Here is a 22,031-nt window from a genome sequence, read left to right as displayed (position 1 = left end):
TTTTGGGAAGACAAGTGCTTATAATTACTGATAATACAAAATAAAGTATTTTGGGCATAAGAGTGAATGGTTTCTAAAGTTTTGTTGACCAACAGAAAAAGAAGAAGGGAGAAATGTATTTGGCCAAGTCAATTCCGATGAAACTTTTAAGTCCCTAAACTTCTGATTCTACACTTTTGTTTTTCAGTAATAAGATTTCAGTTTTCAAACAATTCATAGCCTTTCCTAGAGTTAGGAAGGCCTGAAGTATAAAAAGAATGATCTTTACTTTGGCGGGGGTGGGGGGGGGATTATGTGACTTGAAGAAGCTCAAATTAATGGCTAATAAAGTTCTTAACAAAGAGGAGAATTCAGGGCCATAAAAGTGTTTTGCTTTTGTGAAAAATAAGTTTAGGAAGATATAGAAAACATGAGAAATATGTGTTCTATTCTGTACTTATTAATTAGGAAAGAAAGATAAAACTGTTGAAACCTGATTTATTTTGTTGAGTAACGATTAGTATCTAGTAGTGGTTAAAAGGAAAAAGTGCCTATTTTAAACCTAAGTGGATGTGTGTGAAGATTAGAAGAGGAAGGGAAAAAGCCAAGAATATATGTTATAATGATAGTCTTTTCTTTGGATACAATTATCTTTATCTGTTTTTAACAAAATCTTTCTGTAATAGCCTTTTCTAACTTTCCCCTGTCCTATTTTAAGTGATACTTAGTGTAACAGTTTTGGACAGGCAAGTTTGATTTGATCTTATTGTTAATATTTCTTGAGGAAATTTACTATATAGGATACTGTATCTGTTAGTAATTGTTCCTAAGAGAGATAGATCTGTGTTTACAGTACTGGTTTTCCTGAAAAGTACAACAGAGGGAGGTTGTGTTAGACGAGATTGCATTCTGTCTTCCTTAGGAACACAAAAATTGGCATCCTAGATAGGCCTTCCAGAATGGTAAAATCTATTCAGATGTTTGTATCTATTAAGTGGATGATTGCAAAAAACAATTCATAGTTTTCGACTTTTCTGCCATTATCCCTAAATCTTTATTCTTTTTTAGACAAAACTTAGTTGTGAATTTGAGTCTTCTTGTTTTTAATGAATAGTTGGTAATGGTGTGAGATTGATTTTAAAAGAGATTTTAGTTGGGCAAATGTTTAACCTAATTTTAGATTAATGGATAGTTTATAATAAGCAGTAAATATTTATTAAAACCCGAAAGGTAAAAGTATTCTTAATTGTTGTCTTTCTAGTGTTTCACTTAGCTTATCAAATAAATTTATTTTTTGGTCCCTCCTGATCAAAAGAAGCTGCATTTTTCACATTCTAAAAGATTAAGATTTTTATGTATAAAACAAATACTTCGAAGCTGTTTGTTTCCTAGCGAATGAATAAACAAATTTAAGAAGTATGATAAGTATAATTATTTGGACCAATAGCTATTGGCCTGCTTTTTCCAAGTTTTTGAAATGTTGTATGTTTAGTAGACTTAAGTTTTTGAAAGATTTGAAGGGATTATATGCAGGATATATATTCAGATTTGTTCACTGAAAACATCTAGTAGTTTTGTCGCACTGGTAAAGGAACATAGGACTAAGCTGGCATCCAGTACTAATGTCACCTGTCACGTAAAATGCCTTAGGCATATGAAGTGGCTTAGTTACTTCTTGAATAGTCTTGCCGAGTACTACTGTAGTCTAGTTCTGATTTTGGAAAACAACTACCAAGAGAAACTTACGAGTTGAAACGTTTAGTGTTTGCAGTTTTCTTAATATTTTAACAACAACAACAAAAGAAATGGCTTAGGTCTGATTCTGCTTTATTTTTGAGGAAACAACATTTGGGGAAACACATATTTATAGAACAGATGGATTCGGTGGTGTTTCTCAAAATGGAGTCAGTGGTCCATTGTATCATATTCACTTAGGTGCTTCATTATTGCCTGTACCTCAATTTTAGATATATTGCAATAGATTCTGTAGGTGAGGCTGAAAATCTTCATTGGAAATGAATATCACGGTGATATTTAAGTAAATGAGTTTGTAAACCACTTAGGTTAGGGATTGAAGATACTTGGACCTTCAAAGTTGGTTTTGAATACATTGATAAAATAAATGGAGAAAAACATTGCAGATTATACACATGGACATCACCAGATTGTCAACACCGAAATCAGATCAATTATATTCTTTGCAGCCAAAGATGGAGAAGCTCTATACAGTCAGCAAAAACAAGACCAGGAGCTGACTGTGGCTCAGATCATGAACTCCTTATTGCCAAATTCAGACTTAAATTGAAGAAAGTAGGGAAAACCACTAGACCATTCAGGTATGACCTAAATCTCTTCTGATTATACAGTGGAAGTGAGAAATAGATTTAAGGGACTAGATCTGATAGACAGAGTGCCTGATGAACTATGGACGGAGGTTCGTGACATTGTACAGGAGACAGGGATCAAGACCATCCCCATGGAAAAGAAATGCAAAAAAGCAAAATGGCTGTCTGAGGAGGCTTTACAAATAGCTGTGAAAGGAAGAGAAGCAAAAAGCAAAGGAGAAAAGGAAAGATATGACCATCTAAATGCAAAGTTCCAAAGAATAGCAAGGAAAGATTAAAAGCCTTCCTCAGCGATCAATGCAAAGAAATAGAGGAAAACAACAGAAGGGGAAAGACTAGAGATCTCTTCAAGAAAATTAGAGATAGCAAGGGAACATTTCATGCAAAGATGGGCTCGATAAAGGACAGAAATGGTATGGACCTAACGGAAGCAGAAGATATTAAGAAGAGGTGGCAAGAATACACAGAAGAACTGTACAAAAAAGAGCTTCACAACCCAGATAATCATGATGGTGTGATCACTCACCTAGAGCCAGACATCCTAAAACGTGAAGTCAAGTGGGCCTTAGAAAGCATCATTACGAACACAGCTAGTGGAGGTGATGGAATTCCAGTTGAACTATTTCAAATCCTGAAAGATGATGCTGTGAAAGTGCTGCACTCAATATGCCAGCAAATTTGAAAAACTCAGCAGTGGCCACAGGACTGGAAAAGGTCAGTTTTCATTCCAATCCCAAAGAAAGGCAATGCCAAAAAATGCTCAAACGACTGCACAATTGCATTCATCTCACACGCTGGTAAAGTAATGCTCAAAATTCTCCAAGCCAGACTTCAGCAATACGTGAACTGTGAACTTCCAGATGTTCAAGCTGGTTTTAGAAAAGGCAGAGGAACCAGAGATCAAATTGCCAGCATCCACTGGATCATGGAAAAAGCAAGAGAGTTCCAGAAAAACATCTATTTCTGCTTTATTGACTATGCCAAAGCCTTTGACTGTGTGAATCAGAACAAACTGTGGAAAATTCTTCAAGAGATGGAAATACCAGATCATCTGACCTGCCCCCTGAGAAATCTGTATGCAGGTCAAGAAGCAACAGTTAGAACTGGACATGGAACAACAGACTGGTTCCAAATAGGAAAAAGACTACATCAAGGCTGTATATCGTCACCCTGCTTATTTAACTTATGTGCAGAGTACATCATGAGAAACGCTGGGCTGGATGAAGCACAAGCTGGAATCAAGATTGCTGGAAGAAATATCAATAACCTCAGATATGCAGATGACACCACCCTTATGGCGGAAAGTGAAGAGGAACTAAAAAGCCTCTTGATGAAAGGGAAAGAGGAGTGATGAAAGTGTAAGAGGAGAGTGAAAAAGTTGGCTTAAAGCTCAACATTCAGAAAACGAAGATCATGGCATGTGGTCCCATCACTTCATGGCAGATAGATGGGGAGACAGTGGAAACAGTGTCAGACTTTATTTTGGGGGGCTCCAAAATCACTGCAGATGGTGATTGCCGCCATGAAATTAAGAGATGCTTACTCCTTGGAAGGAAAGTTATGACCAACCTAGACAACATATTCAAAAGCAGAGATATTACTTTTCCAACAAAGGTCCGTCTAGTCAAGCAACTGAACTGAACTGAGGCCTTTGATAGTATTTTACTGATTTTTCTCTCCCTATTATATTTATCAGTTACCAGTTCAGTCTCTCAGTCGTGTCCAACTCTTTGTGACTCCATGAATTGCAGCACACCAGGCCTCCCTGTCCATCACCAACTCCCAGAGTTCACTCAGACCCATGTCCATCAAGTCGATAATGCATTCCAGCCATCTCATCCTCTGTCGTCCCCTTCTCCTGCCCCCAATCCCTCCCAGCATCAGGGTCTTTTCCAATGAGTCAGCTCTTTGCATGAGGTGGCCAAAAAAAGTATTGGAGTTTCAGCTTCAGCATCAGTCCTTCCAATGAACACCCAGGACGGATCTCCTTTAGGATGGACTGGTTGGATCTCCTTGCAGTCCAAGCGACTCTCAAGAGTCTTTTCCAACACCACAGTTCAAAAGCATCAATTCTTCGGCACTCAGCTTTCTTCACAGTCCAACTCTCACATCCATACATGACCACTGGAAAAACCATAGCCTTGACTAGGCGGACCTTTGTTGGCAAAGTAATATCCCTGCTTTTGAATATGCTGTCTAGGTTGGTCATAACTTTCCTTCCAAGGAGTAAGCGTCTTTTAATTTCCTGACTGCAATCACCATCTGCAGTGATTTTGGAGCCCCCCAAAATAAAGTCTGACACTGTTTCCACTGTTTCCCCATCTATCTGCCATGAAGTGATGGGACCACATGCCATGATCTTAGTTTTCTGAATGTTGAGCTTTAAGCCAACTTTTTCACTCTCCTCTTTCACTTTCATCAAGAGGCTTTTTAGTTCCTCTTCACTTTCTGCCATAAGGGTGATGTCGTCTACATATCTGAGGTTATTGATATATCTTCCAGCAATCTTGATTCCAGCTTGTGCTTCATCCAGCCCAGCGTTTCTCATGATGTACTCTGCACATAAGTTAAATAAGCAGGGTGACAATATACAGCCTTGATGTAGTCTTTTTCCTATTTGGAACCAGTCTGTTGTTCCATGTCCTGTTCTAACTGTTGCTTCCTGACCTGCATACAGGTTTCTCAAGAGGCAGGTCAGGTGATCTGGTAGTCCCTACTATAGTCACTCACGAATGGAAAATACTCATTATAAAACTAGTTTTGTGACTCTGCTAATTCTGTTGCAAAGATCAACAAAACTCTTTGTCAAAAAGCTTATGTAACTTTACATTCTTTAACTTACTACATCCCTCTCTGCATACTTTTGATTTTTATCACTTGGTTTAAATTTTCACTGACTTCTGTTTTAATTTAATTTACATATGACCTCCAGCATAACACCCTCTCCATATATCACAAAAATAGCTATTTGAAGAAAGTGAAGTACTTTTTTTTTTCTGTCCAAGTTTTACTTCCCTGGTGGAAATGGAAAGAAGAAATTAAATTAGATTATACACATTACTGACTCAATGCACATGAGTTTGAGTAAACTCCGGGAGTTGGCGATAGACAGGGAGGCCTGGCATGCTGCAGTCCATGGGGTCACAAAGACGCGGACACAACTGAGTGACTGAACTGAGCTGACTGATACATTTAAAATCATTAATATAATAGTCTGTCACTTCTCCGCACCCCACCCTATTGACAACCACCTAATCTAAATTAAACTATTGTATAGACAGTGGTTTGCAGCCTCAGTTTCGAAGCTATGTGGCATATCCATGACACATGACAATTGTAAGAAAAGATGATTAAAAAATGCTTCTTTTTCAGACTACATAATTGTAGTTTTGTGGTCTTCATCAAAAATAATATATTGCAGCAGATTGAAAGCAGAAGCCAGATATTAAAGAGATCACAAAAATGTAAAACAGTGACATCATTTTCACTAATTTGTTGTTGTTGTCCTGGAAAATATTTTTAACTAAAATTAGAAATTTATTTTTAAATGAATTAACATTAAAATTTTTGAAGTTTTAATTTCTAATATAATATTGATAGATTTGACCCACATTTTATAAAATGCCTCTAGTTCCTCAGTTGTAAGAGTGCAAAGTGATTCTCTATAAGAAGTTTGAGAACCATTGAAATAATGCAGGAACCTGTGAGACAGTGTTGTAAGTTCTGTTTCTCTGAGTTAGCTTCCCATAGCAAAAAGAAAGTAAAAAGACAACCAACTGAAGGGTAGAAAATTTTTGTAAACTATATATCCAATAATGAACTAATAGTTATAATATGTAAAAACATTTGCAATGCAATAACAAAAAAAAAACTCAATTAAAAATGGGCAAGGAATCTGTAAAGACATTAACTACATACAAATAGCCAATAAAAACATAAGTGTTGAACTTCATTAACTACCAGTGAAATAAAGATCAAAACTACAATGAGGTACCACTCTACTGTCTTTTAAAATCATCAAAAAGATAATACCAAGTGTTGGTGAGAATGTAAGAAAAATTGGAGCCCTTTTTCTGGTGGAACTGTAAAATGGTTGAGTCACTTTGGAAAACAGTCTGACTCTTCTTCAAAGTGTTACATAGTTTGCTTTATGGCATAACAATTTTACTTCTGGGTATACACCTAAGTTGGCAATGGACAGGGAGGCCTGGCGTGCTGCGATTCGTGGGGTCACAAAGAGTCGGACACGACTGAGCGACTGATCTCATCTGATACACCTAAGTAAAAAGAAAATACAAAAGGAACTCCACTCAAAAACTAGAAATAATCCAAATGTCCATCAACTGATTAATAAACTGTGGGATATCCATTCAGTGCAATATTTGGCCCTGGAAAGTACTGATATGAAGACATGAAGTTTAAAAACATGCAAAGTGAAAGTCAGAAACAAAACACATTGTGTTATTTACATGAAATGCCTACACATTTATGGAAACAGATTGGTGGTTGCATAGGCCTAGGTGGATTGGGAAATGGGAATGCCAATTAATGGGTATGGGTTTTTATTTAGGGTGATAGAAATGTTCTAAAATTTATTGTGATAGTGAATATACTAAATTTAAGCAATGAATTTTACACTTTAAATGGGTGAATTGTATGGAATTTGATTGTCTCAATAAAGCTATTATTAAAAATAAAAAAGGTCAAACATGTATAATGTATCCTACCTCCATACTTTAAGTCAATTGTCCATGGGGGAATTCTTCAGAGAGAAGTTGGTATTTTAGCAATACTCTACGACTAGAAAAATTGTTCATAGAACAGATACTCAGGTAGTTCCTCAGCAGCATTTTTGCCTTCTACAAAAAAAGTCTGTCATCTGCTTCACAAGTTTTTCTGATTTTTGTACCCATTTGAAATAGTATATGTTGATGTGTATCTGTATACTCCTTACAGTCTTATAATTTTTCTGATTTTAAAATTGTGCAAATCAAAGCAGCTCCCAGTGCCCTACTAGTGTCATTAAATGTGCATGCATTGGGAACTGAACTAGTCCAGCCTTTGTTCTGCTCATTTGATTTGGGGCCCATCCTATTCCCCATTAACATCCCCCTATAGGATGATAATAGAATTACAGGTATTCCAAAGACAAGCTGGATTTTGATAGTTTCTTTATAGTTGTTTTTGGGACATGTAAACATGAGATGGCTGTTTGGCTGAAGGCAGTGGCACCCCACTCCAGTACTCTTGCCTGGAAAATCCCATGTACAGAGGATCCTGGTAGGCTGCAGTCCATGGGGTTGCTAAGAGTCGGACACGACTGAGCAACTTCCCTTTCACTTTTCACTTTCACTCATTGGAGAAGGAAATGGCAACCCACTCCAGTGTTCTTGCCTGGAGAATCCCGGGGACGGGGGAGCCTGGTGGGCAGCTGTCTATGGGGTCACACAGAGTTGGACACGACTAAAGCGACTTAGCAGCAGCAGCGGACAGGGTTCTGACCTAATTCCATTACAAATGGGCACTAGAAACTTTGCGACAAGTTTTCTTAAAGTGACCTATTTCTCTGATCTGGCAACAGATTCAGAAAATAATATTGGGTTGGCCAGAACAGGTTTTTCTGTAAGGTGTTGTGGAAAATGACAAGTGAACTTTTTGGCCAACCCAATAATAGAACTCTATTCTTTATGAAGCCTCAGTCTACTTGTTGATTCTAGAAAACTTCCATTTTCATTTGCTCAACAGCAAGTATAGTAACCAGACCACAAAACAAAAATGTTATACTCTTTGGTTACCCAACTGGTTCATATCTGTGACAATGAATGACTTCTTCTTGTGAGAAATGTGGCCTTTAACTACTAGAGGATACTGGGCCGTTTCAGTTATCTTCTATTAATTCAGTTGATAGAGAATATATATATAGATTCTTTTACAAACATTTGACTACATCCTTGTCTGGAGGAAAACATTTACCATTGTAAGAGATTCTGCAAAGAGCTGATTCATAGTTCTGCCAGATTTAACTGGCAGATTCATGTAATTTAATTATATTTTTTATTACAGAATGGGATTATTGGTTACTTAACAAGGAGTGGCGATTAATGCCTAACATAGTAGATGGTCAATAAATGTTTTGTTTTGTTTTACATTTGATCCATCATCCTTTCCTTGGGCTTCTTAGTCCATGGTAACTCCATCCTCCAAGTGTCTGTTGATACAATTTTTGGTGTTCCATGAACTTGAGTGAGCAAAATAAAACTATTTTCACTAATTTTAACTGAAATCAAGCCTTCTATTATGAATGTGGGCAAGAAACCATGCTAGTACTGTGAGCAACAGCTGTGTGACTGGGACAGAAGGATTCACAGTGCTGTTAGCACTCATCAGTAGATTCACTAGATTTTATTTCATGTGTTAAGTGTTTGTTACTGTGTAAAACTTTAAGATATTTAGATAATTATATTTCAGTATAATTGAATCCCACATAGTTTATTTTGTATATTTGAAAACATTATCCTGAGAAAGTTCCCATGGACATCAGTGGCAAGAAGGTACAGTGGTACCAAAAAAAAAAAAAAAAAGTTTGGAACTGCTTGTTGTTGTTTAGTTGCTAAATCGTGTCTGACTCTTGTGACCCCCTGGACTGTAGCCCACCAGTCTGTCCAAGGGGTTTACCAGGCAAGAATACTGGAGTGGGTTGCCCGTCTCCTGCATTGGCAGGTGGATTCTTTACCACTGAGCCAGAGCCATTACTTTCCACTCAGCTGCACATTGCAACCACCTAGTGCTGTGTGCCACTTGATGCTGTCATGTCTGGCTCTTTCGAACCCTGGACTGTAGCTTGCCAGGCTCCATCTGTCCATGGGATTCTCCAGACAAGAATACTGGACTGGGCTGCCATTCCCTTCTCCAGGGAATCTTCCCAACCCAGGGATCAAACCTGCATCCCTTATGTCTCTTGAATTGGACCTGAAGAGTTTTTTTAAAATAGTGACAGTTCAGGCTCATTCCTAGAGATTTTATTTCAAATGATCCAGAGTGAGACTTGAGTATCTTTTTAAATGCTTTTTACCCAAGGTGATTCTGATGTGCTGCCGGGGTTGAGAATCACTAAATGAATGGCTTATTTTATTTCATAAGGAGACATTTATCCTTGCTGCAGTTACGCTGGTCACATATTAGATGCCATCTTCTGAGTTTCTCTGTTCTGCAGATTATGGTATGTGTTGTTGTTCAGTCACTAAGTTGTGTCCAACTCTTTGCAACCCCGTGAACTGCAGCACTCCAGACTTTCCTGTCTTTCACTATCTCCCAGAGTTTGGTCAATTTCATGTTCACTGAGTTGGTGATGCTATCCAGCCATTTCATCTGCCTCCCTCTTCTCTGTTTGTCTTCAGTCTTTCCCAGTATCAGAGTCTTTTCCAGTGAGTTGGCTCTTTGCATCAAGTAATCGAAGTGTTGGAGCTTCAGCTTCAACATCAGTCCTTTTAATGAGTATTCAGGGTTGATTTCCTTTAGGATTGACTGGTTTGATTTGCTTGCTACTCAGGGGACTCTAAAGAGTCTTCTCCAGCACCACAATTCAAAAGCATCAATTCCTTGGCACTCAGCCTTCTTTATGGTCCAGCTCTCATATCTGTACATGACTACTGGAAAAACCATAGCTTTAACTATGTGGACCTTTGTTGACAAAGTGATGTCTCTGCTTTTTAATATGCTGTCTGGTTTGTCATAGCTTTTCTTCCAAGGAACAGGTGTCTTAATTTCATGGCTGCAATTGCTGTCAACAATGATTTTGGAGCCCCCAAAAATAAAATCTGCCACCGCTTCCACTTTTCCCCTTCTATTTGCCATGAAGTGTTAGAACTGGATGCCGTGATCTTAGTTTTTTGAATGTTGAGTTTTAAGCCAGCTTTTTCATTCTCCACTTTCACCCTTATCAGGAAGCTCTTTAGTTCCTCTTCATACTCTGCCCTTAGAGTGGCATCATCCGCATATCTGAGGTTGTTGATATTTCTCTTGGCAATCTTGATTCCAGCTTGTGATTCATCAGCCAGGCATTTCACATGATGTACTCTGCATATAGTATACATTATCTAATTTGGTAGGTTAATTTTGAAGACGTGAATTTGAATGATTTGGCCTCCCATTAGACTGCTTTGAAATACTAATTGTTATTATTAGTAGCTTTGATTAGCTTAGCTGGTTTTTAGGTCGTAATTTAAAGTTCTGTATCATATTTACTTCTTATTTTATCATTAATATTTTATGATTCATATCTTACAAACCATCATTTATTTTAAAATATTTTTAAAATTTGTTTTGTCAAGAAGTAAACTGAAAGTCTTTGTTTTGTTGTATCCCAGATGCCCCTTAAACAATGCACATAATAGGCACTGAGGAAATATTTTTCAGGTGAACAGTAAAATTTCAAACAGCAGAAGAGTATGTATACAATGTGTAAAGTACACTTGTATGTGGTGTGTGTGTGTCTCCCCAGCCACACCTACTTTTTTTTTAAACTGGCTCTTATGTCCCATGTTGCTGTTTATAGACCTGCCTTGTTCTTTTTGGTGGTTGCAAATTCCATAATTTATTTAACCAGTTTCTTTTTTTTGATTATTTAAATTATTCCTAGTCTTGCACAGCAACAAACAGCCACATAGCTGAGTATTCTGTGCACATCTTTGTATACATGTAGAGTAGGATAAGGAGAAGGCAGTGGCACCCCACTCCAGTACTCTTGCCTGGGAAATCCTGTGGACGGAGGAGCCTGGTAGGGTACAGTCCATGGGGTCGCGAAGACTCGGACACGACTGAGCGACTTCACTTTCACGCACTGGAGAAGGAAATACTCCAGTGTTCTTGCCTGGAGAATCCCAGGGACAGAGGAGCCTGGTGGGCTGCCGTCTCTGGGGTCGAGCAGAGTCGGATACAACTGACGTGACTTAGCAGAGTAGGATAAGTGGCCAGAACTGGAATGCAGGGTCAGATATTCGTGTTACTTTTTGGTCAGTATTACTGCTTGCTCCTGCCAACAGTTTGAGAATGTCTGTTTCTACATATCTTGACCAGTTCAGTCAGTCAGTTGAGTCACTTAAGTCGTGTCCGACTCTCTGTGACCCCATGGACGGAAGCATGCCAGGCTTCCCTGTCCATTACCAACTCCTGGAGCTTGGTCAGACTCATGTCCATCAAGTCGGTGATGCCATCCAACCACCTTACTCTGTCGTCCCTTTCTCCTCCTGCCTTCATTCTTTCCCAGCATCAGGGTCTTTTCCAGTGAGTCAGTTCTTTGCGTCAGGTGGCCAAAGTATTGGAGTTTCAGCTTCAGCATCAGTCCTTCTGATTAATATTCAGGACTGATTTCCTTTAGGATGGACTGATTTGATTTGATAGTATCTTTGCCAGTGCAGTGTTAATTATAAAACACCTTTGATATCTTATTTTATGGCTTATATTTGTTTTATTGTCAGTGTTTAAAGTTCATTGTTCTTTTTCTATGAGCTGTTTGAATACTTTGCCCATTTTGTTCTTTAGTTTTTGACGTTTTAGTGACTAGATGTTATATTAATAAATTTAATACTTTGCCATATGTGCTGGGGATATTTTTTTCAAGTTCATCTTTTCACTTTCATTGTGATACTTTCCCCGTGGACAAATGTAAATAAACTTTACGAATTAAGTTTACTCTTTTCAAAGGCTTTTAAAGAGCATTCCCACACAAAGATAAATTTCAGTACATTTTCTGATGGTTCTTTCTTGTGTTTTTGTTTTTAATGTTTTTGATTTGTCTGAAATTAATTTGATAGAATGGTTAAAATTGGGATTCAGCTTTTATTGACTTTGCAGTTGTTCTAAGATAGTTATTCTAGCATCATGCATTGACTAACCCAACATTCTGATTTCAAATATCACCTTTATTTGCTAATTTTCCATGTATCCTCTTTCTGAACCATCCTGATCCAGTGATTGATTTATCACCATTGCAGAACTCTTTTATTGTGTATCATGTTTAGTATATGAGTGGAGCCAGTGGTTTTCCTTTATTAAACTTTTCCAGTTTTAGTTTCTTGAGCAAGCTTCTGAAAGCTCTTGTGTATTAGTAGGACATCATAATTTTGATAGAAAATCACATTAGTCTTTTAAAACACATTTTCCTTTCTAAATGTGTACTTACCAGTGGTGGAAACTTGATTTATTCCTAAGGAAAGTATACTTCTTCCAGGTAGTTTTTCCCACCTAAACACATGACTTAAAAATTTTTTCCCCAACTGGTATTTCCCCAATTGCTTGGTGATATATTAAGTGCCACTGAAGAAGGTGAGGGGGGAAGAGATGTTAGAAGCAATGCTTCCCTCTCTTGAATATTACTAATATTTATTGCTACATTGGGCTTCCGTGGTGGCGAAGATGGTAAAAGAATCCACCTGCAATGTGGGAGACCTGGGTTCGATCCCTGGGTTAGGAAGAGCCCCTGAAGGAGGGCATGGTAACCCACTCCAGTATACTTGCCTAGAGAATCCCCATGGACAGAGGTCCTTGGCGGGCTGTAGTCCATGGGGTCGCAAAGAGTTGGACATGACAGCACAGCACAGCATTGCTGTATTACGATTTCAGGAAGTCCTCCCACAAAGGCAGAACAAAACTTCATGCAAATTTATCTGGCTTATTTCGTATCCGTTTCTTTTTGTGGTACAAAATAGAATTGTGAACAACAATTTGAAAAGTAATGCTTGTATGTGTGCCATAGGTCCTGGCTACTTTTTTAGGTATTGACTTTAAGATTGTATTTCTATAATAAAAATAAAACCACCTTTTATTAAAGAGTTTAGAAAATACTGAGAAAGGGGGGGAAGTCAGCTGTCCATCTACCACACATCACCCAGACATGACTATTTTACAGTCTTTTCAGTCTCTTTCATTGTAGATTTCTTTAATAGTTTTTGTATACAGTTGTAAGTACAGTTTCATATACAGTTGCTGTATATACAGTTTGTAAATAATGCTTTTAAAACTTTTACGTCAAAATAAAGTTTTCATGTGATTTCATGCTTTTTCATTGTGATTCAGGATGAATTCTCTAAAGCAGTGTTTCTTAATGTTGGTCCAGGGACCTTGTGGGTTCCTAAGACTTTGATCTGTGAGCTCATACTGTTTCATAATAGATTTAAGACATTATTTGCCTATTTCACTTTTAATTCTCATGAGTGTACAGTGGAATTTTTACATGATTTGATATTGCAGTAGGTTGAGTTCAGAAGCATATGTGAAAATCCAGCTGCATTTTAAAGCCCGCCATATTTATTATACACAGGTTTGCAAATATATGTCACAAGGATAATCATCTAAATGAATTTTTAAAGTTATTTTTCATTAAATTTTATTTATGTTAACATGTAAATACTTTTATTATTATTTGTATGTGAATAAATATCTAACCTTGTCTCAGTTTTAATTTCTAACATGGTAAATACTGAAATAACCTACATAAACGAAAACTCTTTGGTGTACTCACTTTTTAGAGTATAAAAGGGGTCCGAGTCTAAAAAGTTGGAGAACTGCTGCCATGTTTTATTTCATTAAAAAAGAGATGGGTTTATTTAAATTTACAAATGTTTTAATTTTTAAGTATGTGTCCATTTGAATTTGTTATTATGCAAATGATTTAGATTACAGAAAATGAAGGCTTCTTTTATAAGAAGCCTTCTTTTATAAACCTTCATGCTTCTTATTGTGATACTGCATCTGGGAACTAATATATTGTGCTTGGATTAAATTAGTCCTGAGATTTTTAAAACAGTAACTTGAGTTCATTATTTTTCTTCCCCCTAGGCAGCTGAGTATGTCCCAGAGAAGGTGAAGAAAGCCGAAAAGAAATTAGAAGAGAATCCTTATGACCTTGACGCTTGGAGCATTCTCATTCGAGAGGCACAGGTTTAGTGATATAGGATTACATTTCCTTCTCTATGGGTCCAATCACACTACTTGGTTCTGCAGTAAATAATATTTTCATAATCCTAACATTGTAAATGCTGTTTATTGGTTTTCAATTTTAGAATCAACCTATAGACAAAGCACGGAAGACTTATGAACGCCTTGTTGCCCAGTTCCCCAGTTCTGGCAGATTCTGGAAACTGTACATTGAAGCAGAGGTTAATATTTTATTTTATTTTTTCTTATATAGCATTTGATGGGAATTGCAACATACACTGTAGTGATAGAAAACAAATTAGGAACATAGATAGCACAAGTAGGACAAGGAGGATTTAAACTGTCTTCTGCCTTTATTTTGTAAAATAGGTATGAAGGAGTAATTAAAATGAATTTTTGAAATTTGGGTCTTTACAAGCTGATGATTGTTGCATTTTGGAGTTGCAACAACATTAAAACAGTTTCAATGGTATTGGAGTGCTTTAGCCTTTTATTTACTTGTCATGTGTCAATTTATTGCCTCCTGTGTCATTTATTTAGAACTCATTTTTCTTTTTATTCCTATTTACAAATGAATCTGGTATTATAAGGAAATACGAAATGTTAATTTAGTTTCATAGGGTGTTTTGAGTGTCTCTGGTGAAATGAAACCTTTAGGTAAAAAATTATTTTCGATTTTAATTTTGTGAAAATGCATGGTTTGTCAATAAATGTAAGCACTTCAGTAATTTTTAAAGTTTTTCTTTAGGATAAAGTTTACATTATACAGTAATAAGTTAATATGAACTCAAACCTATGTAATCATAATTTACCCAATGATACTTCGATTGGTTTTTTTTTTGTTTGTTTTTATTATTATTATTATTTTTTTCTTTATAACTGTCTTGAAATTTGAAGTCAGGCATTTTATTTTACAGAGTAAAGGCCCCATTCTTGTTTATGATTAGAATGGAAATGTTCACTTTTGAAGATCAGAATTAGCAATCAAGATGATAATAAAATGTTAATGTATTGATAACAGTTGGCACCAAATAATCATTTTTCTGGTGATACATTAATGAGATGGGGTGAGATGGGAATAGCTGATAATCCACATTAAGCTGAAAATTGATATCCATTTATTTTTGTAACTTATTTATACTTATGAGGTATTCTTATTTGAATATTAATTTATAATATAAATTCTCAACATAATCAAGTACACTGCAGCCTCGTCATAACATTTTCACAATAACTGAAATTTTATAATATGTGGGTCTGTTTTGGACAAATCAAAGGGCTTTAGTCAGCAGTACTGAACAGACTTCAACACAGCACAGTGTCACCTGTGATGTGTCCCTCAGAATGGACCTAACTAACTGCAGATTTAAATTGAGGCTACAGTGTACTCACTGTATTTGTGTTATAGTTTATATTGTGTTATGTTGGGATTGGGGGAATTACTGGACAGTAGCAGGAACATTGTGTGTGTGTGTTGAAGTTTTTCTGTGTGGTTGTGTATGTGGTATGTGTGTTTGTGTGTTTGTATGTGTGAGAGAGATTGTATCTTATGTGGAGTCTGGTTGTGATTTTGGACCAAGACCACCATATCCTTAAGGTTTTATCACTTATCCTTTTGGACCATTTCCTTCCTTAGTATATCTAATCATCAGAGTATACTGGCATGAAATTCACCAGGTGAGTGAATAAAACTGTCTGAAGTATGCTGAAGCCAGGATCATCTACATATACTTGCTCTTCATTCCAGTTTGACTTTACATATTAGCTTATATGCAGATATTCTGCAAACTCATCAGAAATTAACATAATTGGTACATGATATAATGAAATAGTATGTTCTGAGTTTTAGAAATTTCTTTCAGTTTCTCAGATATTCAGTTATAATTCATTCATTTTATTATAGCATAATTTAAACTGAAATTAGCTGTTAGATATTCATTCTGTAAGCATAAAGCACAGTGAGTCTATTTCTTCCACTTGCTAGCTAAAAATAAAAACTGAATTCTAAGACAGACCAGATGTTATTCCAAAGGGCTGAAGTTGTCTAAATAATTGGCTCATTTCACATACTATTTCAGAGCTGTTAGCAGTTGCCTGACATTTATTTAGTTGGTAATGTTTGCAGTTTCACACACCTGGACACACAAATATGAATGTATGTGTAAAACGTCTTTTGATTAAAAAAAAAATGGTACAGAATATATATTTGTATTTCATAAAATTTTTATTTCTGGTTTAGAAATTAAGATGTTACATTGAATGCAAATTTTAAAAATGCATATGCTGAGCAATGGTTTTCTCTTTCTTAATTTGTTCTTTTTTATTTTCACATATGTACTTTGTTTAGTCTGTGAGGGGCTAAAGTTTTCTTTGGCCTTATCACTCAATGTAGCCTTGAATATTTCTGAAGAAGACACATAGCCTATTTATGAAACATTAAAATCTGAAGTAATAATAAGAATGTCTTCACATTAAAGGTACTACTAACAGTGTTTGCATAACATCCTGTATGCACTCTCAAGAAAATAAAGTTTTGTTAAGACATTTGTTGTAACTCACTACTTAATGGTGGGAAAATTGTAAAGTTTCTTTTATTTATGTTCAGTTAAATCAGTGTGTGCGAGTCCAAATACATTTAGTTCTTTTCTAATAGAAAGTACATACATCTTTTAAAATGAGATAATTTTTTTCCCCAGAGAAACTTCTTGAAAATCCTACTTAGGAACAAAGTGGCAAGGGGGAGTGGTGTTTTGGGGATTTGGGGAGTCAGAGGGTTGCTTTTAAACTTGGAACATCAATTGGAAATGGGAGCACATTATAAATAATTCTTAGTAAAGAAGTTAATAACACTATCTGGTATTTTTAATATTTGCCAGTATATCTTTTCTCATATCAGTGAGCGTTTAGCAATACTTAGATACTTTTGTAAAATTTGAACTTTAAAATGTCATCCTTAATTCATTACCTACTTTTTTTTTTTTTTTTGCTTATTGAAGGTAAAATTCTCTTGTTCTATTGAAAGGACATGTAGGACCACCATCTGTATATTTAATACACCTATATATAATACATACCTAATTTCAAAATCAGGCCAAATTATTTTAGTATTGTATATATTATGTAGGAGATCATATTTTGCCTCCAGTTCATAGAATTGCTTTCCTCTTGAATTCCAAAATGCTACTTTATGTGGTCTAGCAATATCATAGAAGCGAACAATATGACTATTCTTAAGTGATATAGTTATAAAGTATTAATTGTTAAGGTATGAAAATAGCAAAGGAAACATCTTAATACATCTCTGGTTGACAGATGTCTTAAATCTGCACTGCAGTATATTTTAGAGTTTAAAAAATGAGAGTTTTTAAACAGTAAAGTTAAGGGATATCGATTTAGAGCCTAAGTGCTCATAATGAACCCCTTTTTAGAATGGTCACTAAGTATTAGTGAATTGAAAAAATTTATAGTTTTTCTGTTTTTTAAGTTGGTTTTCCCCCTTTTGGTTACTGTAGCTCTTCATGTAGCTAGGTAATCAGTGTGACAGCATGTAAGCTACAATATCTTGGTGTTAGCAGTAATTTGTTTTTAATTGAGCCACATTCATAAGAAATTTTCTTAGGATGATTTTTTAATTGTTAGCTGAAGGAGAAATGAAGAAGGTAATACTGTTGGTAATAGCAACATTGTGTCTTGCTGTCTGTGAAAGCTGTAATTGTTTAATAAAAGTATATAGAGAATTGATTGCCTTTTATTAAAACTATTTTAATGTGAATCCTTTTCTTATAATGGGATGTGAAGTACATACTTCAGTTTTTCAAAATAACCTTTCTACTTGGGAAAAATGACCTTTAAAAATACCTTCCTTCTTGGAAAATCGAAGTGAACTCAGGATGGATCATGGGTGACCTAAATTGAAATAAACTTCTCCACTGTCTATACTGTTTTAATTCCTCTAAGTAGCAGTTTAAACTACTGTGTTATAATGTTTTGTACATGTTGAGCAATGTGATTTTTAAATGCAGGAAAAAAATTATAGATCACAACTTCTTTTCTATACTTCAGCTTGCAGTCTTTTTTAAAAAATCTGTACTCTTTTCTTATAGATCTGCTCTTATTCCTGTTTGTAATAAATGTTGGTCCATGTCTGTGTGATTATTCAGATTGTCCTCTAAAATGCAATATGTTTTTTAAATCTATAGTTTCTTACATGCATGTTTAAATGTAGTGTAGGAGTGTAAAAGAAAACAAACTATTTGCAAACAACTGAACTGATGATCAAATACCTGAAAGTGATATGAATAATTACATACTGTTTTTAAAACAAAGGAAGTATTTACATTTACTATTTTAAGTATCGAACTTCTATTTTAGGTCTTACTGAACTATCCCATTCATTTTTCTGGCATTATAGTAGCATAGATATTTAGGTGTTGTCACTTCTACTAACATGATCTATACATTTTTTCCCTTGGAGCCTTTTCTTTTCACCCCAGGCATTGCATAATCTATTTGCAAAAGGACAGTTAATTTATGTAACAAAATTTCTCTTAAAAAAATCTTAGGTTCTATTCTTTATATCTTCAAGATCGTTTATTATGTGAAATGTAGCCATTTATTTTCAGGTAAAATTTTTACTAATCAACCTGATCATTTTTATATTTTTTTAACTTTGTAAAACAAATTTATAAGCATTGCAATCACTGATAAAAAAATCTGGGGAAAAAGGATCATTCCCCCGCCCCCCTTCAAAGACTCAATTTTTAACCAGGCTTTCTTATATTCTATTTTTGTGTATGTCATAAGAGTTATAGTGTATTCTGAAAACCTGGAAAAGGCATTTCTAACCAGGTTTTGTTTAAATTCAAACATTCCAAAATTTGTTGTGAAACAAAGGGCTATTGGATCATGCAGTTTGAGGTTTCCCTGTGGGTAGTGGTTTAGCCTAAATTTCTTGAGCATTTATGGAATAACAACACTTAATATACAATATTTGATACTTAATTGGGTGTTGCGTTTTTTTTTTTTTTTTTTGATTACTGGGGATTATAATCAGTAAGACGTTAGAGTATTTATTTGGAATACAACCTCCACCCCTATCACAAAAGATACTAAAGATATGCTCCAACACGTGGCAACCATGAATAAACACAAATGAATCTAAGACCTTTACAATAATAGGGAGTTAGAAACCCCTGTATTTGGAAGCAGAATTAATCGGCTTTGGTTCTAACTTCTGAGCATAAGGGAACCTGGTGGCAATTAATTGACTTCCTCTTAAAAGACAAGACCGCATAAAGGCTCAAGTGTTTTCTAACAGGTTTGTTGTTTTATATTTTGTTTAATATGTGCTTTCAACTTAAAAACAGCTGTTCCTTTTAAATGAATATGGCTCAAGGCATTTCCAAGAAATGAAGATGTCTGAAATAATGATAGTGATATCTATGAAAACTACACTTCTGAATGTGGACAAGAATGCATTTATTTGCTTGTAAATAACTTTTTAAACTTTAATTTTTCTTAGTAAACAATTTTGCTCTTAGCAACTTTGGAGCAGAAAACGTAGTTGATTAATATAATGGTATAATAAACTGAATTCTGTATAAAGTTTTCCTCCATGTATTCAGACTCTACAGCAAATTCAACAAAATGGTGAATATTTGCTTTGATTACAACCTGTTGAGAAACTAAACGACTTTTCAAAGCTCAGGGAAGCATAACCTGGGGTAAGTTTTACCATTTTATATGCTAGGAAACCTCCAAAGAAAAATTTTGTATTTGGAAATGTTAAGTGATAGTTCTGAAAACCATCTGATGTCAAGGACGGTGTGAAATATTTTTGTAAAAATATCCAAAGATGAAGTCCCAAAGCTATTTTTAATCTCCCTAATACTTTGATTCATATTACAGAACATGTTTGTTACAACCTTTAAAAAAAAAAAAACACAAAGTTTTAGCTCTGGCATATGCAGATAACACTATTATAAGTCTCTGTCTAAAGATTATATGTGAAATGGTCTTTTTTTTCTTTAAGTTTTGTTGAGATATAATTGACATACAACATTTTATAAGTTTAAGACATAAAAATAAAATTATTTGATACATGTATGTATTGTGAAATGATTACCACAATGTTTAGTTAACATATATCACCTCACATATTAACAAGGGGAATGGTATTATGATGACATTTTCCATAACTTACTTTTTCATAACTGAGTTTAAAGAAAAGGTAATGACTTGCATATTGATGATTTTCTTGAAAATTCTTTAATCCAACAAACTGGCTCTGTATTACATATTTAAAGTCAAGATGGAGGTTACATTTCAATCAAATTTAGAGCTGGAAGATGAATTAGCTTAGCCCCTTTTCATACATGAGTAAATTAAATCAAGAGATTGTTACCCATTTGAGCCAAAGTGTGCAAACAACACAATTTTAGGATCACCTGGGAAACTTTTAAACCATTCAGGCTTTGCATTTACCACACCTGCATTACTGACTCAATCTCCAAAGAATGGCCATGTGGGATCTGTTATTGTTAGCTGTTTCTGGCAGCCAGTTTTGGTAATTGAGGCTTTCTTTAGAGGGCAATAATTGAATCATATTGCCATATGAGTATATTTCATACCTGGCAGAATACTTACTATATTTGTCTGGGTATAAAGTCATTTTGTTTTGACTATGTCATGTTGTGATTTATCAGTCAGTATATAATCTGTCAAGAAGTAATCTTAGAGATATTCATTCTTGTAGTATTTTTGGCAGTGTGACTATTATATCTGTGGTCAGATTTAGGGTTGCATTACTAAACTTGTTCAGGTTTTTGTTTTTTTCTTTTATTTCTGGGTTTTGAAGCCTGATTTTCTAACTCCATGAACTTTCTTTTTTTAAAAACACAGTATAATCACCTAAGTGCCAAACTCAAGAATCAGCTTTTAAGGAAGTCTTCATGTGTTAAGAGATGGCCGCTTAAACTGTGGCTTGAAAGGATTACTGCAGCATTTAAAAAAAAAAAAAAGTTTTGTATTGTGGTATAGCTGATTAACAATATTGTGATAGTTTCAGGTAGACAGCAAGGGGACTCAGCCATACATTTACTGTATCCATTCTACCTCAAACTCTCCTCCCATTCAAGCTGTCGTATAACATTGAGCAGAATTTCATGTTCGATACAGTAGATTCTTCTTGTTGGCTATCCATTTTAAATACAGCAGCGTGTATGTGTCCATCCCAAATTCCTGAACTATCCCTTCCCCTTGATATCCATAAGTTTGTTCGCCAAGTCTGTGAATCTGTTTCTGTTTTGTAAGTTCATTTATATCACTTCTTTTTAGATTCCACATATAAGGGGTTTCATAGGATATTTCTCCTCTGTTTGACTTCATTCAGTATGACTTTATAGGTCCATCCATGTTGCTGCAAATGGCGTTTCATTCTTTTAATGGCTGAGTAATATTCCGTTGTATATAGGTACCACATCTATCCATTCCTCTGTTGTGGACGTTTAGATTGCTTCCACGTCTCAGCTATTGTAAACAGTGCTTACAGCAGCTTTTTTAAATAACTAATGTCAGTTTTAAATAACTATCAGTTCTGGTTTTCCTGAACCATAAGGGATTGGGTTGCATACATCATGACAATACTTTACATTTGCTAATAGCAAAGATACTCTCATATGTACACAAACTTAGAAGTTTAGTCTGCGGTCCACTTTCTACTTTAATTATTGTTCTAGTAACGTCCTTTATAGCAGTCTTTTTAATCAAAATCTA

At 35.3% G+C, this 22,031-nt stretch overlaps 1 protein-coding gene across 1 annotated transcript in view; it reads left to right on the top strand.

The window, feature by feature from the left end:
- The window catches only part of CSTF3 (cleavage stimulation factor subunit 3), a 68,375-nt gene that overhangs the window by 4,087 nt on the left and 42,257 nt on the right, over nt 1–22,031 (top strand). The window contains exons 2-3 of the mRNA XM_055549275.1: nt 14,160–14,261; nt 14,384–14,479. Coding sequence (XP_055405250.1) covers nt 14,160–14,261; nt 14,384–14,479 — 198 coding nt within the window. The remainder of the gene's footprint in view (nt 1–14,159; nt 14,262–14,383; nt 14,480–22,031) is intronic.

Source organism: Bubalus kerabau, chromosome 15 (assembly GCF_029407905.1).
Source record: "Bubalus kerabau isolate K-KA32 ecotype Philippines breed swamp buffalo chromosome 15, PCC_UOA_SB_1v2, whole genome shotgun sequence".
Classification (NCBI taxonomy): Eukaryota; Metazoa; Chordata; class Mammalia; order Artiodactyla; family Bovidae; genus Bubalus; species Bubalus kerabau.
The sequence above is the reverse complement of the archived record's forward strand: the minus strand, read 5'-3'. Positions and strand labels throughout refer to the sequence as shown.